At 34.1% G+C, this 26,050-nt stretch overlaps 4 protein-coding genes across 11 annotated transcripts; 2 read left to right on the forward strand and 2 right to left on the reverse strand.

The window, feature by feature from the left end:
• Positions 1 to 4,151: 4,151 nt before the first annotated feature.
• LOC127899340 (protein FAR1-RELATED SEQUENCE 6-like) lies at positions 4,152 to 4,913 on the reverse strand. The gene has a single exon (XM_052432697.1). It carries the CDS (start codon positions 4,911 to 4,913, stop codon positions 4,152 to 4,154), a length of 762 nt encoding a protein of 253 aa, XP_052288657.1.
• A 2,035-nt stretch (positions 4,914 to 6,948) lies between these two features.
• LOC127899341 (protein FAR-RED IMPAIRED RESPONSE 1-like) lies at positions 6,949 to 7,551 on the reverse strand. The gene has a single exon (XM_052432698.1). The coding sequence runs from the start codon at positions 7,549 to 7,551 to the stop codon at positions 6,949 to 6,951; it is 603 nt and encodes a 200-aa protein (XP_052288658.1).
• A 1,078-nt stretch (positions 7,552 to 8,629) lies between these two features.
• Positions 8,630 to 12,785, forward strand: LOC102617805 (histone-lysine N-methyltransferase ASHR2). Of its 6 annotated transcripts, none has more exons than XR_008050979.1 (3): positions 8,630 to 10,140; positions 10,677 to 10,824; positions 11,340 to 11,517. XR_008050979.1 is itself a non-coding variant. In XM_052432175.1 (2 exons), exon 1 carries the CDS (start codon positions 8,975 to 8,977, stop codon positions 10,118 to 10,120), a length of 1,146 nt encoding a protein of 381 aa, XP_052288135.1. In that variant the 5' UTR covers positions 8,630 to 8,974; the 3' UTR covers positions 10,121 to 10,125; positions 12,647 to 12,785. The 6 variants fall into 6 exon arrangements, 4 of the variants coding, with proteins under 4 accessions (XP_052288135.1, XP_006487660.2, XP_052288134.1 ...); XR_008050980.1 differs by having other exon boundaries at positions 8,630 to 10,125; XM_052432175.1 differs by lacking the exons at positions 10,677 to 10,824; positions 11,340 to 11,517 and adding an exon at positions 12,647 to 12,785 and having other exon boundaries at positions 8,630 to 10,125.
• On the forward strand, positions 12,762 to 19,097 carry LOC102617523 (uncharacterized). Of its 3 annotated transcripts, XM_006487596.4 has the most exons (13): positions 12,762 to 12,965; positions 14,642 to 14,779; positions 15,006 to 15,087; positions 15,341 to 15,417; positions 16,540 to 16,646; positions 17,184 to 17,301; positions 17,402 to 17,518; positions 17,625 to 17,716; positions 17,926 to 17,992; positions 18,081 to 18,159; positions 18,275 to 18,366; positions 18,583 to 18,726; positions 18,819 to 19,097. In XM_006487596.4, the coding sequence occupies exons 1-13, from the start codon at positions 12,762 to 12,764 to the stop codon at positions 18,843 to 18,845; spliced, it is 1,344 nt and encodes a 447-aa protein (XP_006487659.2). In that variant the 3' UTR covers positions 18,846 to 19,097. The 3 variants fall into 3 exon arrangements, 2 of the variants coding, with proteins under 2 accessions (XP_006487659.2, XP_024957766.2); XM_025101998.2 differs by lacking the exon at positions 15,006 to 15,087 and having other exon boundaries at positions 12,818 to 12,965; XR_008050978.1 differs by lacking the exons at positions 18,275 to 18,366; positions 18,583 to 18,726; positions 18,819 to 19,097 and having other exon boundaries at positions 17,633 to 17,716.
• Positions 19,098 to 26,050: the final 6,953 nt, after the last annotated feature.

Genomic DNA, 26,050 nt, shown 5'->3' on the forward strand with positions numbered 1-26,050 from the left:
GGAGTCTAGGTCTTTGCATTTTAGAGAAATTTTATGTTGGAGTATAGAACTAACGTTTTCTGTTAAAAATGTCTTCTTTTGATCATGAATGTTTCTCTTTTTAGTATAAAGGTATTTAAGAAACTTGGCATAAGATGGAACTTTCTTTATAGCGTCAAGTAAAGGGATGTTAATACTTACCTGTTTGAAGATTTCCCTTTTTTCCTTTAGCTAACCTCTGTGGAAATGGAGTTTTGGGAACATATTCTCATGGGTTAGTTTCTTCTTTCTCTTCCGATGGTGAGTCCTCAACATTCACAGGTACAATTTGATTTTCTTTTGTCACCGACATCTCCACTTTGTTGTCGACTTCTTTTTCTTTTCGCAAGGTCATGATAGCTTTGACTTCTCCATGCTGTTGTGGTGAACTGGTAATTGCTTCATGCACTCCTTTAGGATTAGGCACTGGTTGACTTGGAAACTTTCCTTTCTCAACAGTCATTGCCAATGTCTGAACTGAAGAAGTAAGTCATCCCACCATCTTCTCAAGGCTTGAAACTGATTGGGCTTGTGAGTTGAAGCCTGCTCTCAACTCATTTCGTAGTCCATCAATGGTGCGATTCTGTTGCTCAATCGTAGAGTGAGTAACATTCTTGAAATTCTAGAATGCATCCTCCCATGGTCTGGGTTGAGAATAGTTCTGGTCATGATTGTATGGTTTAAATGGTGGCTGAGAGGCTTGAGGAATTGGTTGCATTAATAGAGCTGGAGCTGCTGGTCCATTCTGTTGGAATCCTTGAGACCATGAAAAATTGAGGTGGTCTCTCCATCTAGGGTTATATGTTAGAGTATGGGTTGTAATTCGATGGTTTTCTCATTACACCTATGGCATTGGCTTGATCTGAGTATGAGTCATGGTCATGTGGCTCTGTTGATTTAACAGTCGTTAACGATGCTATTTGTCGAGAGAGACCTTCAATTATCTCCTTGACTTCTTTAATTTTTGAACTCCACTCGCCAATGTGAACCTCATTCACTCCTTTAATTCTTTTAGTATTCCTGAGTGACCGACTCCGTTGTTGGGAATTATCCGCTTGTCGCTAGAAGAATTCCCAAATCTCTGATGTACTTTTTGACATTAGCTCTCCTCCACTTGTTGCCATTAGCCATTCTTGCACATTCGACAATAACCCCTCCAAAAAGTATTGGTATTGATGCCATTTCTCGTACCCATGATGTGGACACTTCAAGAGTAGCCCATTGAATCGCTTCCATGTTTCGAAAAACTGCTCGTCTTCTCTCTGGGTAAACTCTGAAATTTCCCTGCAAATAGCATTGATTTTATGCACTAGGAAATATTTATTCAAAAATTTTGTAACCATTTGTTCCCATGATGTAATGCTATTAGCAGGCAATGTATTGACCCATGAACGAGCTCTATCTTTTAAAGAAAATGGGAAATAGTCTAAGTTTAACATCATCATCTGAAAATTTCTCATATCTAAATGTTTGACAAACAGCATGAAAATCATTCAAATGATTATATGGGTCCTTATTTTCTAAGCCATAGAATGTGGGGAGACAATTTAGCACACTAGGTTTTAGTTCAAAACTCCTAACAGCTACATTTGGGTATCTTATACATGATGTGCTCAAATTAGCTAAAGGACTAAAATAGTCCTTAAATGGTCTCTCCTGTGGTGCTTGTAAATCCATTCCAAATTTATTTTTAACGTGCTTGTGTGTGCGAATTGTTTTTTCTAGTTCAAGGTCTATAGGTTCAAGATTATGTAATAATGACCTACGACCATGCATGCAAAGAACAAAAAATAAATGGGAACAAAACGAATAAAAATAAAGAAAAATGAGAAATTAGGAAACTAACCTTATCACGCTGTTACAACATTTCTATAAAAAAAAACACTTGAAAAAAATATGTGAAATAAATTAACTAAAAATAAATTAATAAGCTAAAAAAATACAAAGAAAATTAAATTGAAAATTAAATTACCGAATTTTAAAGAAGAGAAAAAGAAAAGAAATTCTTACCTCTAAATGTAGATTCACTTTTTTTTTCTTTTTCTTTTTTTTAATTAAAAAAATTACAAGACAATTAAAAAATTATTCACAAAAATTAATTCTACAAATTAAAATAATTTACCTCCCCGGCAACAACGCCAAAAACTTGCTGTGCAAATTTTATTGAACTCGCAAGTGTACGAATCTATTGTAGTATAGATCAATGGTGACGAGTGTCGATCCTACGAGGAGGTGGATTTTAATTATATGTAGAATTAATTTTGTATGAAGGTGGTTGGATTTGTAGTGAAAGTGACTTAGATTATTCTAAAATTGGAATTGAAATGACGAGAATAAATTGAAGAGAAATCTATTGAAATGACGTACTTGGGTATCTGGATCCGTATCTACATGCACCATGGGCTAAATATTCCTTATTAATATCAATTAAATCATGAGGGGGGAATCTACACCTCATGAACGACACTCTAATCAATATGGTGCTAAGGGCTTATCGTGCCAAATAATAATAACCTTGTATTAGAGAGCCGGTGAAATCAAGGCGGTATCTAGACAAGATTATTTTTATTTGTCAATGAGAAGTCAAAACATCCACAAATATTAGAGGGGAATAAAAAGTAAATTTACCAAATAAAGCCCATGACACATGTTGAGACTTCACCTTCAACCTAAGCTTGAAAGAAAATTAGCTACTCATAATTGAACTAGGGGCAAAATGGAAATTTATTAAAATACGTAGAAAATACAAGATGGAGAATGAATTACAGAAAATGAAGTCCAAAAAATGGATTCAGAGATATCAAATTAGGGGGGAGGCCCCCTTTTTATAGATACATTGAGTAAATCATGACCATCAGATTAAAAACAGTTTGGACGCTCAGGATTGCGCCACGTCATCAGTCAACAGTACACGGTTTGACCACGCGGTTTGAACAATAACAAGGTTTGACCTGGCTTGAACAGTGACGCAGTTTGGTTGAAAATAATCCTGTGTAATGCATGTACCGTACGCGAGATTTTTGGTCCACTAATATGCTGCCACGTCACCATCAACAGTGCATAAAAATTTTAGTCCAACAGGATCGTGACACCTCATCAGTCAATGCCACATCATCGGTCAATGCCACGTCATTGATCCGTCAATGTGAACAGTATCGTGAACAATACCGTACATGTGAATAGTACTGTACGTGTGAACAGTGCCATTTTTCCTTTTATGTTCCTCCTAAGGTTTTCGACCATCCTGAGTTCAAAAGCGACGTCCATTTTGCCATCTGATCTCTCGTTCATTGTGAAATGACTATGATGCCCCTAAAATACATAAAATACTTAATTATAATACAGCACACATAATTAAATGACAAGAAATTTGAATACATAAAAGTAGGAATGTTAGTGGAACTTGAAGTGTAAAATGACAATTTTCTCCTTTATAAATATACATTTTCTAACACTCAACAATAGCCCATAGTGCCGCATTGGTTGAGATTTCCATAAATAGTACTTCCTTCTTGTAGCGTCTACATATACGCAATCTTCTACTTAGTTACATATCCTCGAAAAAAAAAAATTTTAAAAGAAAAAATTCACAAAATTTACCGTGGCTATGTTGCTCCCTTGTGTGGAGATTTCATTAGGCACATGATAAGATGATGGGGCAGTTTGTTGTAAATCCTACAAGATTATTAAAGACAATTAAACTAAGACCAAATTAATTAGAAAATCGATCTTTGTTTTTAATCATACCTTATTTTTTTGTGCGGACTTGTTCTTTTGAACGGATTTCTTACGAATCAAAGATTATTTCCTTAGGCAAGGTGGACGGCCTTTACGATGTGTCACTACTGGATCATTCAGTGCAAGTTGAACATTGTTGCTGCCACAACTTACTTCGCCAATAACAGTTCTTTCCACACTCTCACTGTTAATTTGTTTGTTGCTGCTACAACTTGCTCCACCAGTATTAGTGTTTCCCACACTTCACAGCGAATTTGCTTGGGCAGATCCTTCATTGCTTTCTTAATCCAATCCAACACCGTTTTATAGCTATTTTCATCATCAGAGGCTATGTCTGCAACCTCACTGAAAACGTTACACATTTTTTCATATCTTTCTTGCTGGATGGTCAAATTCTACACACCATAACAAACTTTCAGCTTACTATAACATCTCCTCACATCTTTCCTCCACCTTGATAAAATGTATCTTTCTGGAAGTAATTCAACTGAGTTACGTATCAGCACTGCAAGGGCATGCCTGCAAAGAATCCCCCTAAACTGGAATTTTGAACATATACAAGTAACTTCACATTCAGCTTCTTTAAAAACAACCTCAAAGAAGCCTCTCCGACCTTGCCCAAATGATTCAATTATTTGATATATTGATCCCACAGAATCCGAGATATCACAATACATCAGAGTAGTCAATTCTTCTTGAAATTCTTTAAACTTGGAAATGGTGTACACTTCTTCAACTTGCCTCTTCATCTCATATCTTGATACGCATGGTGTCCTTTTACTGAAACACTTGGCATCTGCTTGCCATTCTAATTCAGCTTTCCTCCTCAATGCATTTTCATATTGCTTTACAAATTGTTTCAGATTTGTTTTTGAGCTAACAAATCCATCAAAAAATGCATTCATACTTTCACTTCGCTGAGTTGTTGACATTTCTGCCCAAAAATAGCATTTTAAATAGCGTGGGACGCAACGATGCCTCTCCTCGTACAAACCATTTAACCAATCATTATCCCATAAATAATATTCTATAATCATGCAATGCCAAGCTTCCTCAAACACATCAAAACTCAGTGAATCATAAGCAGCAGAAAGCAGGGAAGATATAATACCTTCACGTTCTTTAAAAGCCCCTAGCTTCTCAGGCACCTTCTTCATTATGTGCCATAAACACCATCGATGCCTAGTAGTAGGAAAAATGGTAGTGTCGTTAAGGTGCACCAAATTTAAAACCTTACCACTAATATAAATAATTAGTACAGAGCGAGTAAGGATCGATCCCATAAAAACTATGTAGTTTTATTTATTATCAACTCTAAAGCAAGATTTAAAATAAAATAATAGTAGTAATAATAATATAAATTAATCTAACTAAAGAAAATACCAATTATAAATAAAAAGGGGGTTTATGAATTTTTAACTAAATAGTAAGAAGTAAAGAAATTAAAATTACGAACAAGAATTTAATAAAAACTCTAATTAAAGGAGAAAGAAATAATAATGATGAAAATTTTGGTTAAAGGTTCATTCGCCACCACCAAACATACACATAATATATCAATTCTATTATCAATTTATATTGAAACTATCAACCGTAGACAACAATAAGCTCTGATAGTCTCAATCTTTCCTTAGTGTGTTGTTAGGCAAAACAAGCTCTTCACCTAATCTCTAACCATTAAATAATTTAAAACAACCTCTTTAAATTTAAGATAATGGAAGCATTAAACAAAGAAAGATATTAGGTTGATCTAGGCAATAAACACATAAGCTCGGATTATTTAACCTAGGTTATGTTCTTCAATTGAAATCACTAATTTCAACCTGCTACTGATGATTAAAATATCAAGACAATTACGGATCAAGAATTTTAATCTAGCAATAAAATTTATTCAAGTCCTATCTAATTGGCCACTCAAATAAAACAAGAATAAACCATGAACATTAATTATAGAAGAACATAAACAATATCAATTAAATAAATTGAATGATAGAATTTAAATTTAATTTTATAGCATGTTTAGGGTTTTGAATTCACCCTCAACCAAATAAAAATCTAGCCTAACATTATTGAATTGGGAATAAGAGAATTGATAAAACAAGTCATGGAGATTAATTCAAGCGGCTGCCTTTGCTTCAATTTTAATTCCTTCCGGCGTCTCCCTTGTTTTTTTCCTTCTTGCGGCTGCAATCTCAAATTCTCTTGCTCGAATTGCGTCTGCCCTCCTCCCTCTCGCTCTCTGGCAGTTCTCCTTTTATAATACTAATTGACCGAATTCTTCTCCAACAAGTCTAAAGAAATCCTTTTTCAATTCTAATTGAAATCCTTTTCCAATTTAACGCCACCAAAAGCCATTAATTCCAACTTTTGAAAGTCAATTGCGGGCCCGTTTAAATTGCTTTCCACTTTTGCAATGCCATGCACGTGCACTCCAATTGCCAATTGGAAAAATTAAATCTTTTAATTATTCAACATTTCTCAATTGGATTAATTACTTTGATTTCTTCCACTCGGTTCTATCGATTCTTGACTGTATTTTTGTCTTCCAATTTAATCTTTATTCTTTCTCAATTTGAATTTCTTCATGCCTTTTTTTATCCACAATCTCCAATTAATTCTCTATTCAATAAAATAATATAATTAATTAAAAATAAGAAATAAAAATAACTAGTAAATATAATAAAAGGGTAAAATATGTATATTAATTAATTCCCTATTCAATTAAAAATTAACTAAAATAACTAGAATATTTAAGATCAAAACAAGAACAAGACGGAGAAATTAATAACAAAATATATGAAAAATATGCACTTATCAAAAAACGTTTTCAATTGCTTTTTGCATTGCCCTGTCTTGATCTGTAATGATACCAAGGGGAGGAGAATCAGACATGCATGATAGCCACGTAAATGTCTCCATATCCTCGCGTGAAATCAATCTGCATCCCAACAAAATAGATTGTCCATGGTGATTAACTCCAACAAAGGGCGCAAATGGCATGTCATACTTGTTGGTCAGATATGTAGTGTCAAATATGATGACATCTCCAAAGTATTTGTAAGCTGCCTTACTCCGCGAATCTGCCCAAAACACATTCTTTAATTGATCATCTTCATCCAAATCAATGCTAAAACAAAATCCATTACATTCTGCTTGCTTTTTCTGGAAGTACTTTAAAAGCGCCATAGCATCTCATTCCTCAAGCTGTAATCGCCTTGTTTTGTCAACAAAATTTCTACAATCTTTTTCTAAGAATGACACATTTTCATACCCACTAGCTCCAACAATAATAGAATTAAAATTTTGGGCAATTCTAATTCCTGCACAATCATTCATTTTAATTTGCTTTTTAGCGCTTGCACTAATTCTGCGATTGCATGGGAAATACCTAGCTTTGTCTGGACTCAATCCATGGTTGTGTTGAAGATTTAAAGTTCGAAGAACCCATTTTCCATCTTCATTTAGACAACCTCTAATTTTTGCATCACAACCATTTTTCACATTCAGTTTCGGCTTCAATGCATTAGCAGATTTACTTTCTGACTTGCCGCTACACCCACTTGCAAATGTTGCATATTTTACAATTCCATCGGTCCCCTTCTTAGTACTTCGAACCTTCACAGGAAACCCCTCTTGTTTACCATAAGCTTTGTAAAATGCAAACATTTCTTCATGATTATCAAATAACATTCCAAGAGCTGGCTCACATTTGTTCGGTTCCACAATTTCATTTACATCGTTAGCTCTTGTTTCTTGCAACTCTTCAAATGCATGCTCATTTTCCAAATACTCCATTTCTACAAAATAATTAGCATTTGTATTAAGAAACTTATATAACATTTTGTCCAGTAACGAAAATTCCTAACAATTTAAATTTATAAAACACATCAACAAATTTTTATAATTTATTCCATTATCTCCAACAATTTAAATTATAAAATCCTAACAACTTAAATATATAAAACACATCCGGAAATTGTTATAATTTATTCCATTATTTTCAACAATTTAAATTAAAAAAAATCCTAACATATATAAAACACATTTAGAAATTGTTATAATTTATTCCATTTTTTCTAGCCATTTAAATTAAGAAAAATCCTAACATATATAAAACACATTCAGAAATTGTTATAATTTATTTCATTATTTTCAACCATTTAAATTTAAAAAATCATAACATATATAAAACACATTCAGAAATTATTATAATCTATTCCATTATTTCCAGCCATTTAAATTAAAAAAATTGCAAAAATTCATAACAATTTAAATATATAAAAATTAAAAATCTATGAATTTTTGCAATTTAAATTAAATATTCTAACCATTTAAATATATAAAACACAATAAAAATTTTATTTGAATGTAGTGAGAGTCATTAACTTACCAATTAATCAGTACTAATTTTATCAAGACCTCTGTTTGTAGATCTAGATCTAACTTCTTCCTTGTGATAACTGAGATGCAGAGACGGAATTGGTGAGATGCAGAGACGGAACTGGTTTGAGTTTTTCCTTCCTGAACGCAGATAGCTCGCGTAAATGAGAGGTGAGAGATAGAGAGAGACTAAAGACCGAACTCAAAAAGTAATCTCTTTCTTTTGGTTACTTTTCTTTCTTTTTTTTTTGATTATTTTATTTTTTAAACTCAAAAAGTAATAGACAAAAACTGTTAGTGCAGTTGAAGCAACGAACATTCACGTGCCAATTTTTCTGTCGTTCTTTTGTCGTTGCGGAGTTCAAATAGCAGAACTCATAAAATTAACCCTATATAAAGTGATTACGTTTTTTTTAATGATTTATATTTACTTGTTCTGTTGTTATGTTCATTTTCACTAATTAGGATTTCATGAATTTTTTTATGTGGCAAAAGTGGCAGAAAGGCCTCAAAGAACTCATTCAAATTTAATCCAATTCTAATTCGAATTATTTTGAAATATTAATGAGACCCGAATTCCAGTCCGATAATTACAGTCGGATTGACAATTTTTTTTTCCTTTCAACCCGCTTAAACGAAAAATCTAGCGGATTGACTAGTTGACCAGCCGTATTTATGCATTTTTCCTTGAGAAATTTGGTATAAAATGTAGTTTGTTTCATCCGCTTAATAATTCTTTATAATTTTTTCTTTAAAAAAGAAATTGAGTCATCCCCACTGAGCACCCAAAGAAGAAGAAAGCGAAACCCATAGGCGAAGAAAAACCCTAACCACAGAAATGTCGGCGGTGAGTGAGACGGTGACGGTTGCTGAGATAGAGGGAAGAGGGAGAGGTTTAGTATCCACACAATCACTAAAAGCAGGTCAAATAGTCCTCAGAGATTCTCCCATTCTCCTCTACTCTGCTCTACCTTTCATCAATTCTTCTTCATTTTGTCACAATTGCTTCAGGAAAACAATGCATTCTTCATCGTCAATTTGCCCTTCTTGTTCAGTCGCCTTCTGCAGCCCCAAGTGCTCGACAGCCGCCGCGTCATCATCCCACTCTCCTTATGTCTGCCAAGCTCTGACCCGTCTGCTCAATCTCAACTCCCCTGACGCCGCCAACTTGCCTTTGGATCGACAACTCCAGGCCCGGTTCTTGATCGCCGCATATAATTTAGCCGTTGTTAATCCTTCCCAGTTTCAAATTTTGCTTGCTTTTCAAGGCACTGTTACTGATAACGATACATCGGCTGCTCATTACCTCTCCTCACTCTGCCCTCCTCCTGCTTCAACTACTATTGAGCTTACTGCTGCTCTTCTCGCCAAGGACAGGCTCAATGCATTCGGTTTAATGGAGCCTTACATTGAAGGCCAAGATGGCCGGAGATCAGTTCGTGCTTATGGCATTTACCTCAAGGCTTCTTTCTTTAACCATGATTGCCTTCCAAATGCTTGTAGGTTTGATTATGTGGACGCTGCTGCTGAGAATAACACTGACATTATTGTTAGGATGATTCATGACGTTCCCCAAGGCAGGGAGATTTGCTTGAGTTATTTCCCTGTCAATTATGATTACTCCACTAGACAGAAGAGATTGCTATATGACTATGACTTTGCCTGTGACTGTGATCGCTGCAAGGTGGAAGCTAACTGGTCTGACAATGACAATGATGATGAGAACAATGAAGAAGTTATGGATGAGGATCAGGATGAACAAATGGTGGCCTCTGATGATGATGCTGAAGTTCACGGTGACACTAATTTTCCTCATGCATATTTCTTTATGAGATACATGTGTGATAGAGATAATTGTTGGGGAACATTGGCTCCCTTACCTCCTTCCGATGCTACGCCTTCTACTGTTATGGAGTGTAATGTCTGTGGAAATCTAAAGAATGATGCCATTGGAAGAGAAGACACCGTTGGTATGGATGACTAGCTCAGGTATCTGCTCTTGCTGTAAGTCTTAAATTTCTTTCTTTCTGTCAGTGATGATATGATGTGTATTTCCACCTTGCGAAACTATTGAGCTATGTAGAACAAAATGGATACTTAGTTATAATTCAGCTTTTCTGTTAGTGATGATATGATATGTATTTCCACCTTGCGAAAATATTGAGCTATGCAGAACAAAATGGATATTTAGTTATAATTCAGCTTGTTCAGGTCCATGCCAGATTGATCCTGTCTATAATGGACGGGTGGTACATTTGTTCACAATTGGTTGTTGCATCATGTGATATGCAATTTTTAATGGATGTATGTACAAAGATCACAATTTCTTTCATTTCAAGTGTGAGTAAAATACGAAGGGAGTTGTAGATAGGTGAAACCAGTAGATAGGATGAATACTAGCAAGAAACTACCATTTGAATAGACTAGGGCCAGATTGATGAAGATTGTCTTATGAGCCTTTGCTGCATTTGCCATTGATTACCCTAAGTTTTAAGCTTGCAATTTTGTATTTGTATGCCATTTTTCCTTTTTAATTGCAGGTGATGTTTCCAGTGGTATGTCGAATGTCACTGCTACATCATTTACCATATTCGATCAGAATATATATGGACAGATGCAGGCTTTCACAAACCAAGCAATTTCTGCTGGGCCTTTATCCTTTTTTTAAGCTCATTACGATTCTTAATGGTTAGAATTTCTAGTTATCTCGATGGGAATTAGCTTTCTTTATTTCTGCCGCAGCAAATAAATTTTTTTCAACAAAGCAATGGTGATGTCTTTCTATGGTATCATGGGTTAGTTCCTATTTGTCGTGCACAGTTACATGGAAATTGGAATGTAGGTAGGTTATAATCAATTTGATTAAAAAGAGGGAATACCCTTTGCATATGGCAGTTTCAGATGAAGCTTGACATGTCAGATGGAATTAAAAAACTGGGATATAATTAAAACATTAATAGTCAGCTTGACTTGTTTGATTGGGTAAATGCTCTAAATATTTTTTGTATTCTATGAGTATACATATAGTTGTTAGTGTGTGTTTAAGTGGGTCTATTCAATTTCCTTTTGTACTTTTCCCAGAGATTTTTGTCCTTATCTCAAAGCTGCAGATTTTGTTGTATGATTTGGTACTACTAAATTATTTGTAACTTTTGCTTTCTGTCTATTTATGTTTATTAGCCTATAGGTTGTTCTGGTTGCAGGTTTCTGGTGAGGACAGTGCTGCTTCTTTTCTTCTTCATCCTCCATTGTTCTTTTTTTTTTTTTTTAATATTTAACTTAGGTCACACATTTACAACATAAGTTGTTGTGGGTGCTTGTTGATTCCTTTGGACGGATTTTGTTTCTCAGTTGTTGCAAAAAGACTACCTGGTTATCCAACATGTTTGTTTTTTTTTTTTTTTTTTTCAAATCACCTCTCAGAATTTTTCTCCCATTAGAGAGAAAGTGCCAACTAACTCAACTAAAAGATGCCACTTTTGTTACATGCACATTCATTGATTTCATTTTTCAAGTGTGCGTTACTTGCTTAAAAGTAACCTATGTGATAGAATAGGAATCAGATTTGTGGAGCTAATCACTAATGTGAAGGTGCCTTCGAATGTCTCTTTATCATGAGTCATGACTCATGTGATTGAGTCATGATATTATGGCAAATTGGCGGCATGGTATTGGTGGGAATACTCGAATCCTCATTCGAGAGAGGGTGTCGATCAACTTAAGAGATGTCGGCACCATGAATGTGCTACTTTTGTTGCACACACATTGATCTCATTTCTAAAGTGTTGAGGTGTATTGAAGTAATAGGTCTGAATATCAACCAGATTTGTGGGACTAATCACTGATGTGAGCGTGCGGACGTGTTTATCTTTGTCACGACTAAATGCGATTGAGTATTCCTATTGGGCCTGTGGGGGAATATTTCGACTTCTTGTTTCTCTCCAAAAACATCATACAAATAAAATCTTGTACGTTGCAGTTCATTTTAAATTGAGATATTCTTTTCAGGGATCATCTTTCCTAAATATCTTATTCCAATTTCCAATCCAATTATAATTAATGTATTTAATTAATTAAGTAATTAGTATTATAGCATGTAGAGTGATAGAATAGGACGTTTAAGATTTAGATTTACGCCTTTTTAGGACGTTTAAGATTAGATTTACGCCGTTTCTAAAAAGGAGAGAGACCGAGAGAATCTCTCTCCAAGGAAGGTAAAAGATATTTTGAAACAATAGACAAGGAACGACTGATGAAGGCCACGTATGGGTATGGAAAAGAAAAGCAAGAATAGGTAGTGCGTACTGCGTAATGTTAAGTTGTTAAACGGATGGAATACAAATAAAGTAAAAGAAGATAAAAAGTGTTAAACAAGAGTCAGAGGTGAATAATAATAATAAAGGCAAATAAATAAAAATGGCGGTGCCCCCATCAATTTCAATATCAATCACTGGTTGTTGTTGTCTACTCTGTATCTACCTTACAAATATATTTTGCTATAAATACGCAGAGGATAAAGGAGAAACAAAAAGAGGAGGGAGAGGAGAGCCAAAGCCAAAGGGGGTCTTTATCTCTTTCCTGAAACTGAAAAGAAGAAGGAAGAAGATAGCATTGTTGTAATAAAAATGGCCAAGTACAATCCTATTAACAACGATGCGAACGATCAACTGGTTATTCAGATCTCTAAATCAACGTCTGCCCCTGCCAATGAGAAATTAGAACGAGACCCTTTACTTCCTCCTTCAAACTCCAACTCAAAGCAAACTCGCCCACAACATCAACAACGTCGCCTTATTTCTCTTGACGTCTTCCGCGGACTCACTGTTGCGGTAAACACTTCTTTGTTTTTTTAATGCATTGTTTCCGTTTCCATATCCATGTATTGTAGGTACAAATCTTTTCCTGCATTTAGTCTTTTCTTTTTTGTTTTTCATTAGATTAATCATCTTAAAGTACGGACGTTAGAAGGCTTTTACATTGTAGGTAAAAGCTATTTACAGCACTGTGAATGTCCGAATCCGCGGACATCCTCACCTAAGGACTCTTGTCTGATATGTAACATGGAACATCAATTTAATATTTGTATAGTTTATGCTGACAATGGGCAATGTCTTCTCTCTCTGTCTGTTTTTGCCTTTTTTTTTATACTTTCAATTTTTATAATATTACTTGCAAAATCTATAAGGTTGAGGACTTATCTTGATGATGCTTTAGCTTAAAGCAAAAAAAATAAATAAAGTGGATGTTTTCACGTCTTTCGGTGGCCTGTCCTATGCAATGCGAAATGTGTTGCCATGCAATTGCACCTTTTCCACCCTACCCAAGTGGATCAGAAGAGAGATATTTTAAAAATCATTTAACAAGTTAGGCACCTGTTGCTGTTACTGCCATCTCTGTTACTTATATGTGTAGCTATTGCCGCTGAATTTCATATAGTGATATCCAAACTACTAATTGAAGATGAAGTTAAGTTAATGCAATTTGTCTTTTTATTACTTATTAAATGATTTTTAATAAATACTAAACGAGTTTTATAGTCAAAACTTTCTTTGAACAATCTTTGTTGAACTTTATGATCTAGTTGGATGTGTTAATGTTAATTCCTTACTGATTAAACGTGATGTTTAATATATAACTGATTGCTATTGGTCTGATTTTTCTGGAATACTAGCATAGCAAAGAAGGGAAAAATCGGCATTTTCTTGCTATCCCTACTAAACTGAGAGAACTTGAGTCTACTATTTCTTATTTTGCGAAAGGAGGGATTGTAGAAGGGTAATCAATTAAATATTTCCATCATTAAGTTGTGGTTCTGAAGGATTTTTTCCAGTTTGATGGAAAAGCTTTAACATCTCTTGGTTGGTAAAATACTAGTTTTTTGGGGGCCTTAAGCCGTGGAATTACAAAGTTACATAAAGGCTGTAAATTTAAGTAATTTTATATTGAAAAGGATAGAATTCTTCTATTGTCCATTATGATGTTCCCATGTACTCTCCAGTTATAAACAGACACTAAGCTATCAATTTTTGTCACATGCTTTAAGTTTCCAGTTACAGAGTCGGCATTTTAAGTTGTTTAAGATTCTTTTTCTCGAGACCAATGATTAGATGGCCATTGTGAATGAGACTGATGTCCAGTGATGGCAGCTACTCGACATTAATTTTCTTTTGTTCTGTTCTAAACCATCTCTGTGAAGCTTTTCTTTTGTGTTTCTTTTCTGTAATCATTGGATTCTTCTATCATCCATTTTTTGAAATGAATATTGGTCCACACAAAAAATGACCTTAGTGGGTTAAAGTGAATTACCATTTATTCTTTGCACTGGTTTTCTGTATAAAATGATTAAATCGAGGATTATTTATACATTATAATTTTAACCCTGCAATATTTCATTAAAAACAAAAAAATCATGCAAAGATTTTCATGTATTTGAAACTCTGCTTAAGTATTTTATTTTATTTATAAATAAATTATTCATTATTCTCTCTTTACATTCTTGATGCAGCTAATGATACTCGTTGATGATGTTGGTGGAATTCTGCCTGCTATTAATCATTCACCATGGAACGGTTTAACACTTGCAGATTTTGTTATGCCATTTTTCCTCTTTATTGTTGGTGTTTCATTGGCTCTTACGTACAAGGTATCTCTTGCTTTTCAAATGTATTGCTTTAATCAGAAAACAAGCAAGCAAATATGTTTAATCTGGGTTATGGCATGAACTATTCAGTTACCATAGTTATCTTTTGCTTGTTAAATTTTTCTGGCCGATAGTAATTTCTTAGCTTATCATTTGATGATGATTTTGTTTATGATGCATCACCATCAATGATCTCATAAAAGCTAACAAGATTTTTCCCCCCGTTCAGAACTTCCCTTGCAAAGTTGTTGCAACTAGAAAAGCAATACCGCGGGCATTGAATCTTTTCCTATTAGGCATTTTTCTACAAGGTGATTACTAGATCAATAACTTTTAGACATTTTTTTCCCCCTAATGCATAAAGCTTAACACTATTCGGTATTTTATGCAAATATTTGTCTTTTTTGTTTTGTAGTGTGAATATAGAAAAAGCCTGGAAAAGAAATGTGTTACTTATGTTTGAGTGCTTTTTGTCAACTAAAACATGTTTTGTCTAATTGATCATGCATGCTTTTATTTGTCTTTATTCTGCGCTAAAATCTATTATTTGTTTCTACCGTCTAGGTGGCTTTTTCCATGGGATCAACAATCTGAAGTATGGAGTGGATATTGCGCAAATACGATGGATGGGAGTACTGCAGGTATGCGTTCCCACTATGTCTTTTCATTCCTGATACTTAGACCAAGGGAATAAATGATTATTCCATGATGTTTTAGTAGTTGAAACTTGATAGCCTATATGGCTGCTACTAAGGTTTGGAGCGTTATCAACAAGTTTTGATAGTTTTTCTCTCAAATTTACGGTGGGGCTATTTGAATCCATAAAAATACTCTCAACACCCATATTTAACAATGATTTCTATTACAAAAATATCCATAAAGGCAATTAACTTTAATGTCCAAAAAAAGAAAAAAGAAAAAAAGAAAAAAGAAAAAAGGAAATTTCTTGTCGTGGAAATTGAATGAAAATTCTGCATACATAAATAACATTCCCTGGGTCCATACAAAGATATCTAAAATTGTCAAAGACTAAAATCAGGCAAAAACTAAAAAATAAAAAATAAAAGTTATTAGATCATTCAGAACTTTTAATAGAAGAAATATAAAGGTTTCATTATGTATGACTCCATAAATTGATTTGCACTCTAGTGCAACTATGACGTTAATACAAACATTTTAGTGAAGGCCAAGGGATGATAAAAGAAAAAGGTAATCTCTAAGATATCTCCTAGTTTGTTGGCTTTGTGATTTTCAAATCATTCATACTTGTATTACCAAAGTTTAACTTTGTCAATCATCTGTAATCACAATAGCTCATCTCTATATATTTGTGATGGATATAACTTAGAATGTTAGCAAATTGCCCACAGTCCCCCTCATAGCTCGCTCTCTCTCTCTCTCTCCATTCACTATTGTACAAGACAGCTTGGGGGGGGGGGGGGGGAAAAAAAGAAGTGAAGAACTGGAGTTACAAGAACATTAGTAAGATAATCGAAATTTGGAGTTGGATTGAGTAGACTTAAAGGAATCTCATTGGGTTATTGTGGGAATGTTTATGGGTTTGTATACTATAATTTTATTTTTTAATTTTCATAATTGGTGTTTTGAGAGAAAAATTTTAGATTCTATTAGACCCATTTGACGTAGACCCACCTTGTCAAATGGACCACGTAAATGGTTGCTGCAACCAATGGACTTATTTTTAAAGTTTTACTCAGTTTCTGCAGTGTAATAACTCACTCACTTCTTTCCCCCTTCCCTAGAGAATTGCAATATCATATTTGGTGGCAGCACTGTGTGAGATTTGGCTAAAGGGCGATGGCCATGTAAGCTCAAAATTATCTCTGTTCAGGAAATATCGAGGCCATTGGTAAGTGTGATTAAGAGCTATAACAGTATTGTATCAAAGTTTGCCTGGATAACTTGATCGTATATTTGAAGAATATCATAATTCAAAATTCTTTCTGAAGTTAGAATTGGGTTCAAGAATAAAGTAATAAATTTTGTTGCATTTTGGTTCTTTTCCTTTTTTTTTTTTTGGTAAAATTGTGTCATAGAAACTTGTGGGATTTCTCATTCTGGGTATCAAAGGATGGTTCAGTTTTATAATGTCTTATGTTTTATATACCATAAGTCATCTTTCACTTGTAGCTCATACTATGCAGAAATATGAATATTGTACTTTAGATCTTCTCTAGACTATTACACTATGTTACACAAGGTGTGTACATTTGTATCCTTGTATGTACACATAATTACTAGTGTTTTCTTGTCAATAAGGTGTGTGCAGGTCATTAAAAATATTTAATTCTGTTATTCTTTTGAGGTTCCATTAGTTCTCATGTATTGGGTCGGCATTAAAACAAAATTACTAATAAAGTTTTGGGCCATTCTCTGTGTTTCACAGGGTTGTTGCTTTGGTGCTTACTACTCTGTATTTATTGTTGTTGTACGGCTTGTATGTACCTGATTGGCAGTATGAATTTCCAGTTGAAACCTCTTCCTCATCGCCATGGATATTTAACGTGAGCTTCATAATGTTTACTTTTTTCTCTTATTTCCACCATAGAATTTTGGTCAGAAGATTGATGCCCTAAGTGCCTCTATACTATTTTTCTTTGACAGGTTACATGTGGAGTGCGTGGTAGCACTGGACCAGCTTGTAACGCTGTTGGAATGATTGATCGGAAAATATTGGGTATTCAACATTTATACAGAAAGCCAATCTATTCACGAACAAAGGTATCTCCCTTTAATAACTTGGTTTCAATTACTTTTCAGTATTTCATAGTCCTACTTGCCATGATTTGTCTTTCTCTTATGTTTCTCCTTTCTCATTTCTTCATAGCAATGCAGTATCAACTCCCCAGACTATGGCCCAATGCCTCTTGATGCTCCTTCATGGTGTCAAGCTCCTTTCGATCCTGAAGGACTCCTGAGGTATGTCTAGAGTTCCATTTTTTAAGCATTATTGTACTGTCCTTTCCAAGAAAATTTAGCAGATATGCTGCTGTCACATGGACAATGTGTAAATTCCTTAATTGAAAGAGGGGAAGTGTAACCTAATTTCTTGAATTGTCATATACCTCTTGTCTATGGGGTAGCCTTGTCTGTAAGTTCTATAATTCATGTGTACTTTGTGGCTGTAGTTCAGTGATGGCCACTGTAACCTGCTTGATCGGCTTGCACTTTGGGCACCTCATCGTCCATTTTAAGGTAAATCTTTTACTTGTGACATTATTTTTCATTTTTACATTGTAAGTTTATCTTCATGTCACGGTTCTTATTCACCTTGCACGTGTAGGATCACAGGGACAGAATGCTTAACTGGATTATCCTGTCTTCTTGTCTTATAGGCTTGGGCCTTTCCTTGGACTTTGTGGGTAGGATGTTTCTTTCTATATTGTTGTTAGATCCAAATTTAATAGTGATGGTGGGCTGATTGTAATAATAGCATTAACATAGTTTTTAACAACACGTTTATCTTCTTTATCTCAGGAATGCATTTAAACAAAGCTCTTTACTCATTGAGTTATACATGCCTCACTGCTGGAGCTTCTGGCGTTCTATTGGCTGGAATTTACTTTATGGTTCGATATATTTCCAGTCATCTCATGTTGAAGAAACCTTTTGATTATTCTTATGCTTGCAAGTCTATGTTATTATAGATATTAAATATTCAATCTTAATTAGATTGCAGTTCATAGTCTTGACTTTTCCTTTAGTAGTTTTGTCTTCCCTTTTGTGCTGAAAAACAGCTCAATTTGTCTCATCTTCAAACCGGTAACTTAGTTCTTTTGCTGCAGGTTGATGTTCAAGGACATAGACGTGTAACTATGGTATTTGAGTGGATGGGTTTGCATGCACTGATGATCTACATCCTCGTTGCCTGCAACATCCTGCCAGTGCTTTTGCAGGGATTCTATTGGAGGCAGCCACAAAATAACATTGTAGATTTCTTATTTACTTCTTAAAGAAATCGTTTGTTACAAGTCTTCACTTACAAATTGCAATCTAATAATTTTCTCTATATTTCTGGCAGCTTCGTTTAATTGGAATCGGTAAATGAAGGGTTATGTGGATTCATTTTCGGCTGAGATTTTAGCAAGATCAAGGTCAGGTATCTGTACAGTCGGAGATATGAACATGTACCGTCTCTCTACTTGACTTTGGGGAGTTTCTATCCACATCTGTCAGAATAATTTAGGAATAGGAATTTTACATCATATTAGAATACATATCTTATATAATACATATGTAACTATGAAGCTTTTAAATGATATTATCAATCAAATCTAAATGATATGTATGTTTAATTATATATTATCATGATCTTTAGCCAAATTGGCAGCTCTCACAAATTGTAGTCCCCTGAAGAATGGAAATAAGTTAAGTGTGGAATTCACTAGCCAGAAACATCAATGAAGCAATCAAAACTAGTCCAACCTGTAATTGAAAGCACAATATGTAGGAGATTCATTTTTTGTCTTTTTTTGTGGGATGGTAATGTGGATCATGCAGTCTGCAGTATAGGGAAGGCAAACAGGAGAATTAAAGCAATAAGAGAATTACATTGGTCTGCCTTTCTGGAAGTGCTTACTTACCAATTAGGCTGTAAGTGAGTGCAGAGAGCAATATCCCTTTGAGTGTCAAGGTTATCCATGAAAGATATTACCTCAGCTCCTGTTACCACAGACACTCGAAGGCTACCGGGCGTAATCTAGACTAATGACGGGGAGTTTTAGGACGCCATTTATGTATGTAGAGAAAGAAGGCCCCTCCTTTTGTTGTTTTCAACTTCGATTACCTTTGTTTTGCAGCTGCCACAGCGCAGCTACAAAACAAAAATTTCTACCACAGTTCTTGCTGTAATCTGCGTACGGTGCAGCTTTTCCGTAATCAATACATGCGCTTTCATCGAAGAAGTTTAGTTGATCTTTACCTTGGTTTATGTAAATCAAGGTTTAAGTTAGTACTTCTGCAGGAATGAACGTCGTTTGGCTATTAAAATAAAAGATTAAAATATGGTTTGGCTGTTAAATACAAGTTCATGTATATTTTATTAGATACTAATTGGTGGTAAAATTTGAATAAGAAATGCTTATTCAAAAAAAAATTTGAATAAGAAATACTTAGGTTATGACACGTGTGAAGATATTTCTTAGGCTCTTGAGTCCTTATGAAGAATGAAGAAGGAATTGAAAGAACAAGGATATAACATGTAGGTTCTAGAAAATCACCTCCATTTGCTTTAACCGAAAATTGCAGACTGTCTCCCACGGTGCACCAAAACTGTCACGTGTCAGCTTGGAACCACAAAGAAAGTGACAGCCTCACCAATAAGGCCATAACACATCATCATTGCTTAGTCTCCACTTGGATTATCTCTAAAATGTCTCACTATAGGCCACATGATTCAAATATGAGAAGTAGAGACCACAAACACGGTCTCCTGCCCCATCACAACGAAATTAGATGTTTTTCAACTTAATCGGCTCATTTGAAATGAGCAAATTAGGGTTGAGGACACGCTGTCAATAAGGATAGTCCTTCAGAGGAGAATTTCCAACTCTAGAAAGCCCAAGAGCCTCAATTAAAAAGGACAAATTACTCTTAAATCCCTACCTGAGGAAGGTAATAACTAGTGACGGTCCGCCACATGTCCAAAACGATATAGACACCTTCAGGGGCATTGCGTTAGCCTTTATGGTTATAAAATATTATTTTGATGATAACAAACCACATGTTTTGGATAAATTAGGAATTATGCATTATGGTTTTGAAACAAGAAAATGATTTTATAAAATTGGTTGTTTTCAAGTTTATGCTTTTAATTGAAAAGTTTTGAGAACTTTGAAATCAACAAGTATTGTTTTAAATTCTGAAAATGGACCTATTTGTAAAGTTTAATAAAGATTTAAGGCAAAAATAGTTATTTCACTATAACAAGCGGCTAACCGGATTCACCTAAGCAGTAAATCGATTAACAAGCAGAAGCTCTCTAGAGTAAAAACGGCTAACCGAAAAATGAAAAGCGGCAAACCGGATGTGCAACAATTCAAATCTTTGACTGAAACAACAATATCAAGTGGCAAACCGATTAACATAAAGCGGCAAGCCAGTTATCACCGGAAAGTCAATAACAGTTAGTTTTATGCTCCAACTATAAAATGATTTCAATCAAATTCAAATGGAGAGAGCAACTATTGTTATCGTTGAGCAATCCTCTGTAATCTGAGCATAAAATTTGTGTATTCATTTCTTTCATTCACACACATTGAGCTTCATTTGTAATCAAACACATTGTGTGAGGGAAATTTATTTGTAATCATTTTTGTAAAATCAAGTTGAGAGGTTGTAAGTGTTGAGATATACTTGAGTTAAGAGATTGAGGATAATCTCTTGTTGTAAATGTTTATTGACACCTTGGAAGTCAATTGTAAGAGTTGTTGAAGCCTTGGAGACTCGCATAGTAAAGTCCTCAAGCCCAGTGAGCATGGAGGCGTGGACATAGGCACGGTTGGACGAACCACGTAAAAATCACGTGTTTGCTCTCTCTTACCCTATCTCTTTATTTTTCATTACACATTAATTTATTTATTTCGAATTTGGTTGCTTTGTTTAAATTGCATTAATTTTTAATTGCTTAAATTTTTAGAATCTCAATTCGCCCCCCTTTTGGGTTGCCGAGTTAGTATTTCATTTGGTATCAGAGCGAGGTGCTCTTATTTAGACTTAATCGTCTAGAGTTAAAAATCAATGGCAACTTAAAATGATTCTACATTTAGAGAATGACAGTCCACCACTAGACCGCCATATTTTGATAGAAACGATTACCTATATTGGAAAACTAGGATGAGAATTTACTTGCAACCTCTAGATTATGAGATTTGGGAAATCGTTAATTATGGTCCTTTCATGCTGACTACTAAAAATGAAGAAGAAGAAGAAATTCCAAAACCTTATAGTTAATGGAATGAGTTGAAAAAGAGAAAAGTTTCTCTAAATTCCAAAGTTATGAATGCCTAGTTTCGTGCCTTAGATAACAAAGAGTTCCATAGAGTTTTCAGTTGTGAAAATGCTCATGAAATTTGGAATAAACTTGAAGTTGTCTATGAAGGTACAAACCAAGTAAAAGATTCTTATGAAGAAGATTTGGTAGCGGAAAAAGGCAATGAAGAAAGGAAGAAGAAAAACATTGCACTCAAAGCATTAAAACATGAGAGTGATGAGGAAAGCGAGCTTGATGATGAAGATTGACTATGATCTCCAAGTGGTTTAGAAAATTCTTCAAGAAAACTAGTGAGAGGAAAAGATTTAAAAACTACTAGAACCAAAAGAAAATGAAGAAGCCAATCACTTGTTATGATTGCAAGAAGCCTGGACACAGACGATCGGAGTGTCCTCTTCTTAACAAGCTCAAGAAGAAGGCAATGGCAGCTACGTGGGATAACAGCGATAAAGAATGTAGTGATGATTAAGATTCGTAAGAAGTGTCAAACCTAGCACTTATGACAATAGGAGATGTGAATTTGATGAGATAAAAGATCTTCTTACTTATAATGAATTGTATGATACTTTTAAAGATCTGCATAATGATATAATGAAAATTGGTAAGAAAAATGCATGTCTTAAGAAGAAAATGCTAGAACTTTCAAATGAAAAGGATGCCTTGCATAAATACAATGATATACTAAATGAAAAGATCAAATAACTAGAATTAGATAATGAAATATTGTATGATAGGATTGCTTCTCTAAAAGGTAAACAAAGTACCTCATATGAGCATGAAAAATCAAAAGTTGATAATTTGATCAAAGAAAATGAAGAGCTTAAGAAGAAGAGCAATGAGCTCAATGAGATTGTGTTAAAATTCACAAATGATCAAAAGAACTTAGGAAAATTACTCAACTCTAAAAAATGTGTGTTTGATAAAGGAAGACTTGGGTGTAAGTCTAACTTGAAACAAAAATACTACAAAAATTACTTTGTTAAGGCTACCTCCACTAGTGATCATCAAATTGTTTATCATTATTACAATAGAAATAGTCACATGAATTATAGTTGCCCTATTAAGAGAAATGCATATTATGAGATCAAATGTGTTTGGGTTCCAAAAGAAACCATTCTAGCACTCAAGGACCCAAAAAGTTTTGGGTACCTAAAACTTAGAGATTTCTCTGCAGGGATCAAATATGAGGAAAAACAAATGGTACCTAGACAGCGGATGCTCAATACATATGACTGACAATTATTCTTGGTTTTCAAGCCTTACCAAGATCGAAAATGGTGGAGATGTATCATTTTGAGATAATTCAAAAGGAAAGATCATTGATATTGGCAATGTCGGTAATGTATCCTCTACTCTTATTAAAAATGTGTGTTTGATTGAAAACTTGAAACACAACTTACTTAGCATTAGTCAATTGTGTGATAAAGGCTATAGAGCTATCTTTGATAAATCGAAATGTGTTATTGAGAATGCATATAATGCCAAGATTTTGTTTGTAAGAAATAGATGTGTTAATGTTTATACCATTGATATAGATTGTGCATCTACTAATGATAAATGTTTCTTCGCATTGCATGATAATGATTGGTTATGGCATAGAAGACTAGGTCATGAAAGCATGGATTTGATTTCAAAAATTTCAAAAAAATGATTTAGTTAAAGGTCTTTCAAAAATCGATTTTCAAAAAAATATAATTTGTGAAGCATGCCAATTTGGTAAACAAATCAAAACATCTTTTAAAAGCAAAAACCATATTTCTACTTCAAAACCTCTTCAAATACTTCATATAGACTTATTTGGATCTTTGAGATATGCTAGCTTAAGTGGTAGGTATTATGCTTTTGTAATTGTTGATGATTTTTATAGATACACATGGGTATTATTCTTAGCTAATAAAGATGATGCTCTTGATGCTTTTAAAGTGTTTTGTAAGAAGATTCAAAATGAAAAAGGTTATGGTATTACATTCAATAGGAGTGATCATGGGGGAGAATTTGAAAATCATACATTTGAAACATTTTGTAATAATTTTGGCATTGTGCATTAATTCTCTTTACCAAGAACTCCACAACAAAATGGAGTTGTTGAAAGAAAAAATAAGTCTATTCAAGAAATGACTAGAACCATATTGAATGAGAATGCATTACCAAAATATTTTTGGGCCAAAGCCATCAACATCACTTATTATGTTTTAAATCGTGTATTGATCAGACTTCATCTCAATAAAACTCCCTATGAGCTTTTGAAAGATAGAAGACCCAATATTGGTTATTTCAAAGTTTTTGGATGCAAACATTTTATTTTGAACACAAAAGATAATCTTAGTAAATTTGATCCAAATTCTGATGTTGACATATTTATTAGTTATTCAAATACAATCAAAGATTATAGAGTGTATAATAAAAGAACTATATGGTTGTTGAAGAGTCAATGCATGTTACGTTTGATGTATCTAACCCTTTCTCTATAGAGAAGCTGTTGTTAATGATGATGCAGATTAATAGTTACAAGAAGAATCATCAAAAGATAAACAAGAGGACGCATCACATGAAAATCAGGAGGATAAACAAAAAGAAGTAACAAATTTGGAGCAACAAGAAGATATTTCTCAAACACTCCCCGAGGAGTGAAGGTCTGCTCTTCTCACCCTAAAGAGTTAATTTTAGGTGATCCTTCAAAAGGTGTAACCAGTAGAACATCATTTAGAAATACCTATCAATATGCTGCATTCATATCTCAAATTGAATCAAAATCCTTTTCGAATGCGAAAAACAATGAATCTTGGATTATGGCAATGCAAGAAGAGTTAAACTAATTTGAGAGAAACAATGTGTGGGAATTAGGAACCTGAACATCAATATGTCATTGGCACTAAATGGGCATTTAGGAATAAAATGGATGAATCTGGTGTGGTTGTAAGGAATAAAGCTAGATTAATAGCTCAAAGTTACAACCAAGAAGAAAGAATTGATTTTGATGAAACTTTTGCACCAGTAGCTAGATTGGAATCTATTAGGATGCTATTAGCATTTGCATGTCATAAATATTTCATTTTATATCAAAATGGATGTCAAGAGTGCATTTTTAAATGGTTACATTATGAAGGAAGTTTATGTGAAACAACCATTTGGTATTGAAAATGAGAAATTTCCAGATTATGTTTATAAGTTAATAAAAGTATTGTATGGTTTAAAACAAGCACCTAGAGCCTGGTATGATAGGCTTAAAAATTTCTTGCTGGACAGTTGTTTTTCAATGGGTAAGGCTGACAACTCTCTTTATTAAGCATAAAAATCAAGATATACTTATTGTTCAAATTTATGTTGATGATATTATTTTCGGTTCTACTAATGAGTTTTTGTGTAAGGAATTTTCATCTTGTATGAGCAAATAATTTGAGATGAGCATGATGGGAGAATTAAAGTACTTTCTTGAACTTCAAATAAATCAAACTGAAAAATGACTTTTCATCAATCAAGCCAAATATATAAGAGATTTACCTAAGAGGTTCGGACTTAAAGATGGAAAGATAAAAAGTACTCTAATGAGCTCAACAATGAAGCTTGACAAAGATGAAAAAGGTAAGGAAGTTGATGTCGAAACATATCGAGGTATGATCGGATCCTTACTTTACTTGACTGCTAGTAGACCCGATATTATGTCTAGCGTATGCTTGTGTGCAAGATTTCAATTATGTCCTAAAGAATCTCATTTGCTTGTTGTTAAAAGGATTTTTCGTTACTTGAGTGGAACCATAGATCTTGAATTTTGGTATCCTAGAGGATAACGTGTAGACTTAACATGTTATTCGGATGCTGACTTTGTCAAATATAAGGTTGATAGGAAAAGTACTAGTGGAACATGTCACTTCCTAGGTTATTCACTTGTCTTTTGGTTTAGTAAGTAATAAAATTCGGTTGCACTTTCAACCGCCGAGGCATAATATATTGTCGTAGGTAGTTGTTGTGCACAAGCCCTTTAGATGAAACAAACCCTTAGAGACTATGGTATTAATCTTGATCAAATACCTATCTTGTGTGATAATACTAGTGCTATCAATCTATCGAAGAATCCAATTCACCATTCTAGAACTAAGCATATAAAGATTAGACATCATTTCCTAAGAGATCATGTTAAAAAATGAGATATTGTGATTAAATTTATTTCTACTAAAAATCAACTTGTAGATATCTTTACAAACCCCCTTAGTGAAGAGTAGTTCATAAAGATAAGGCATAAGCTTTGAATGATGAATGTTGCA

Source organism: Citrus sinensis, chromosome 8, assembly GCF_022201045.2.
Source record: "Citrus sinensis cultivar Valencia sweet orange chromosome 8, DVS_A1.0, whole genome shotgun sequence".
Taxonomy (NCBI): domain Eukaryota; kingdom Viridiplantae; phylum Streptophyta; class Magnoliopsida; order Sapindales; family Rutaceae; genus Citrus; species Citrus sinensis.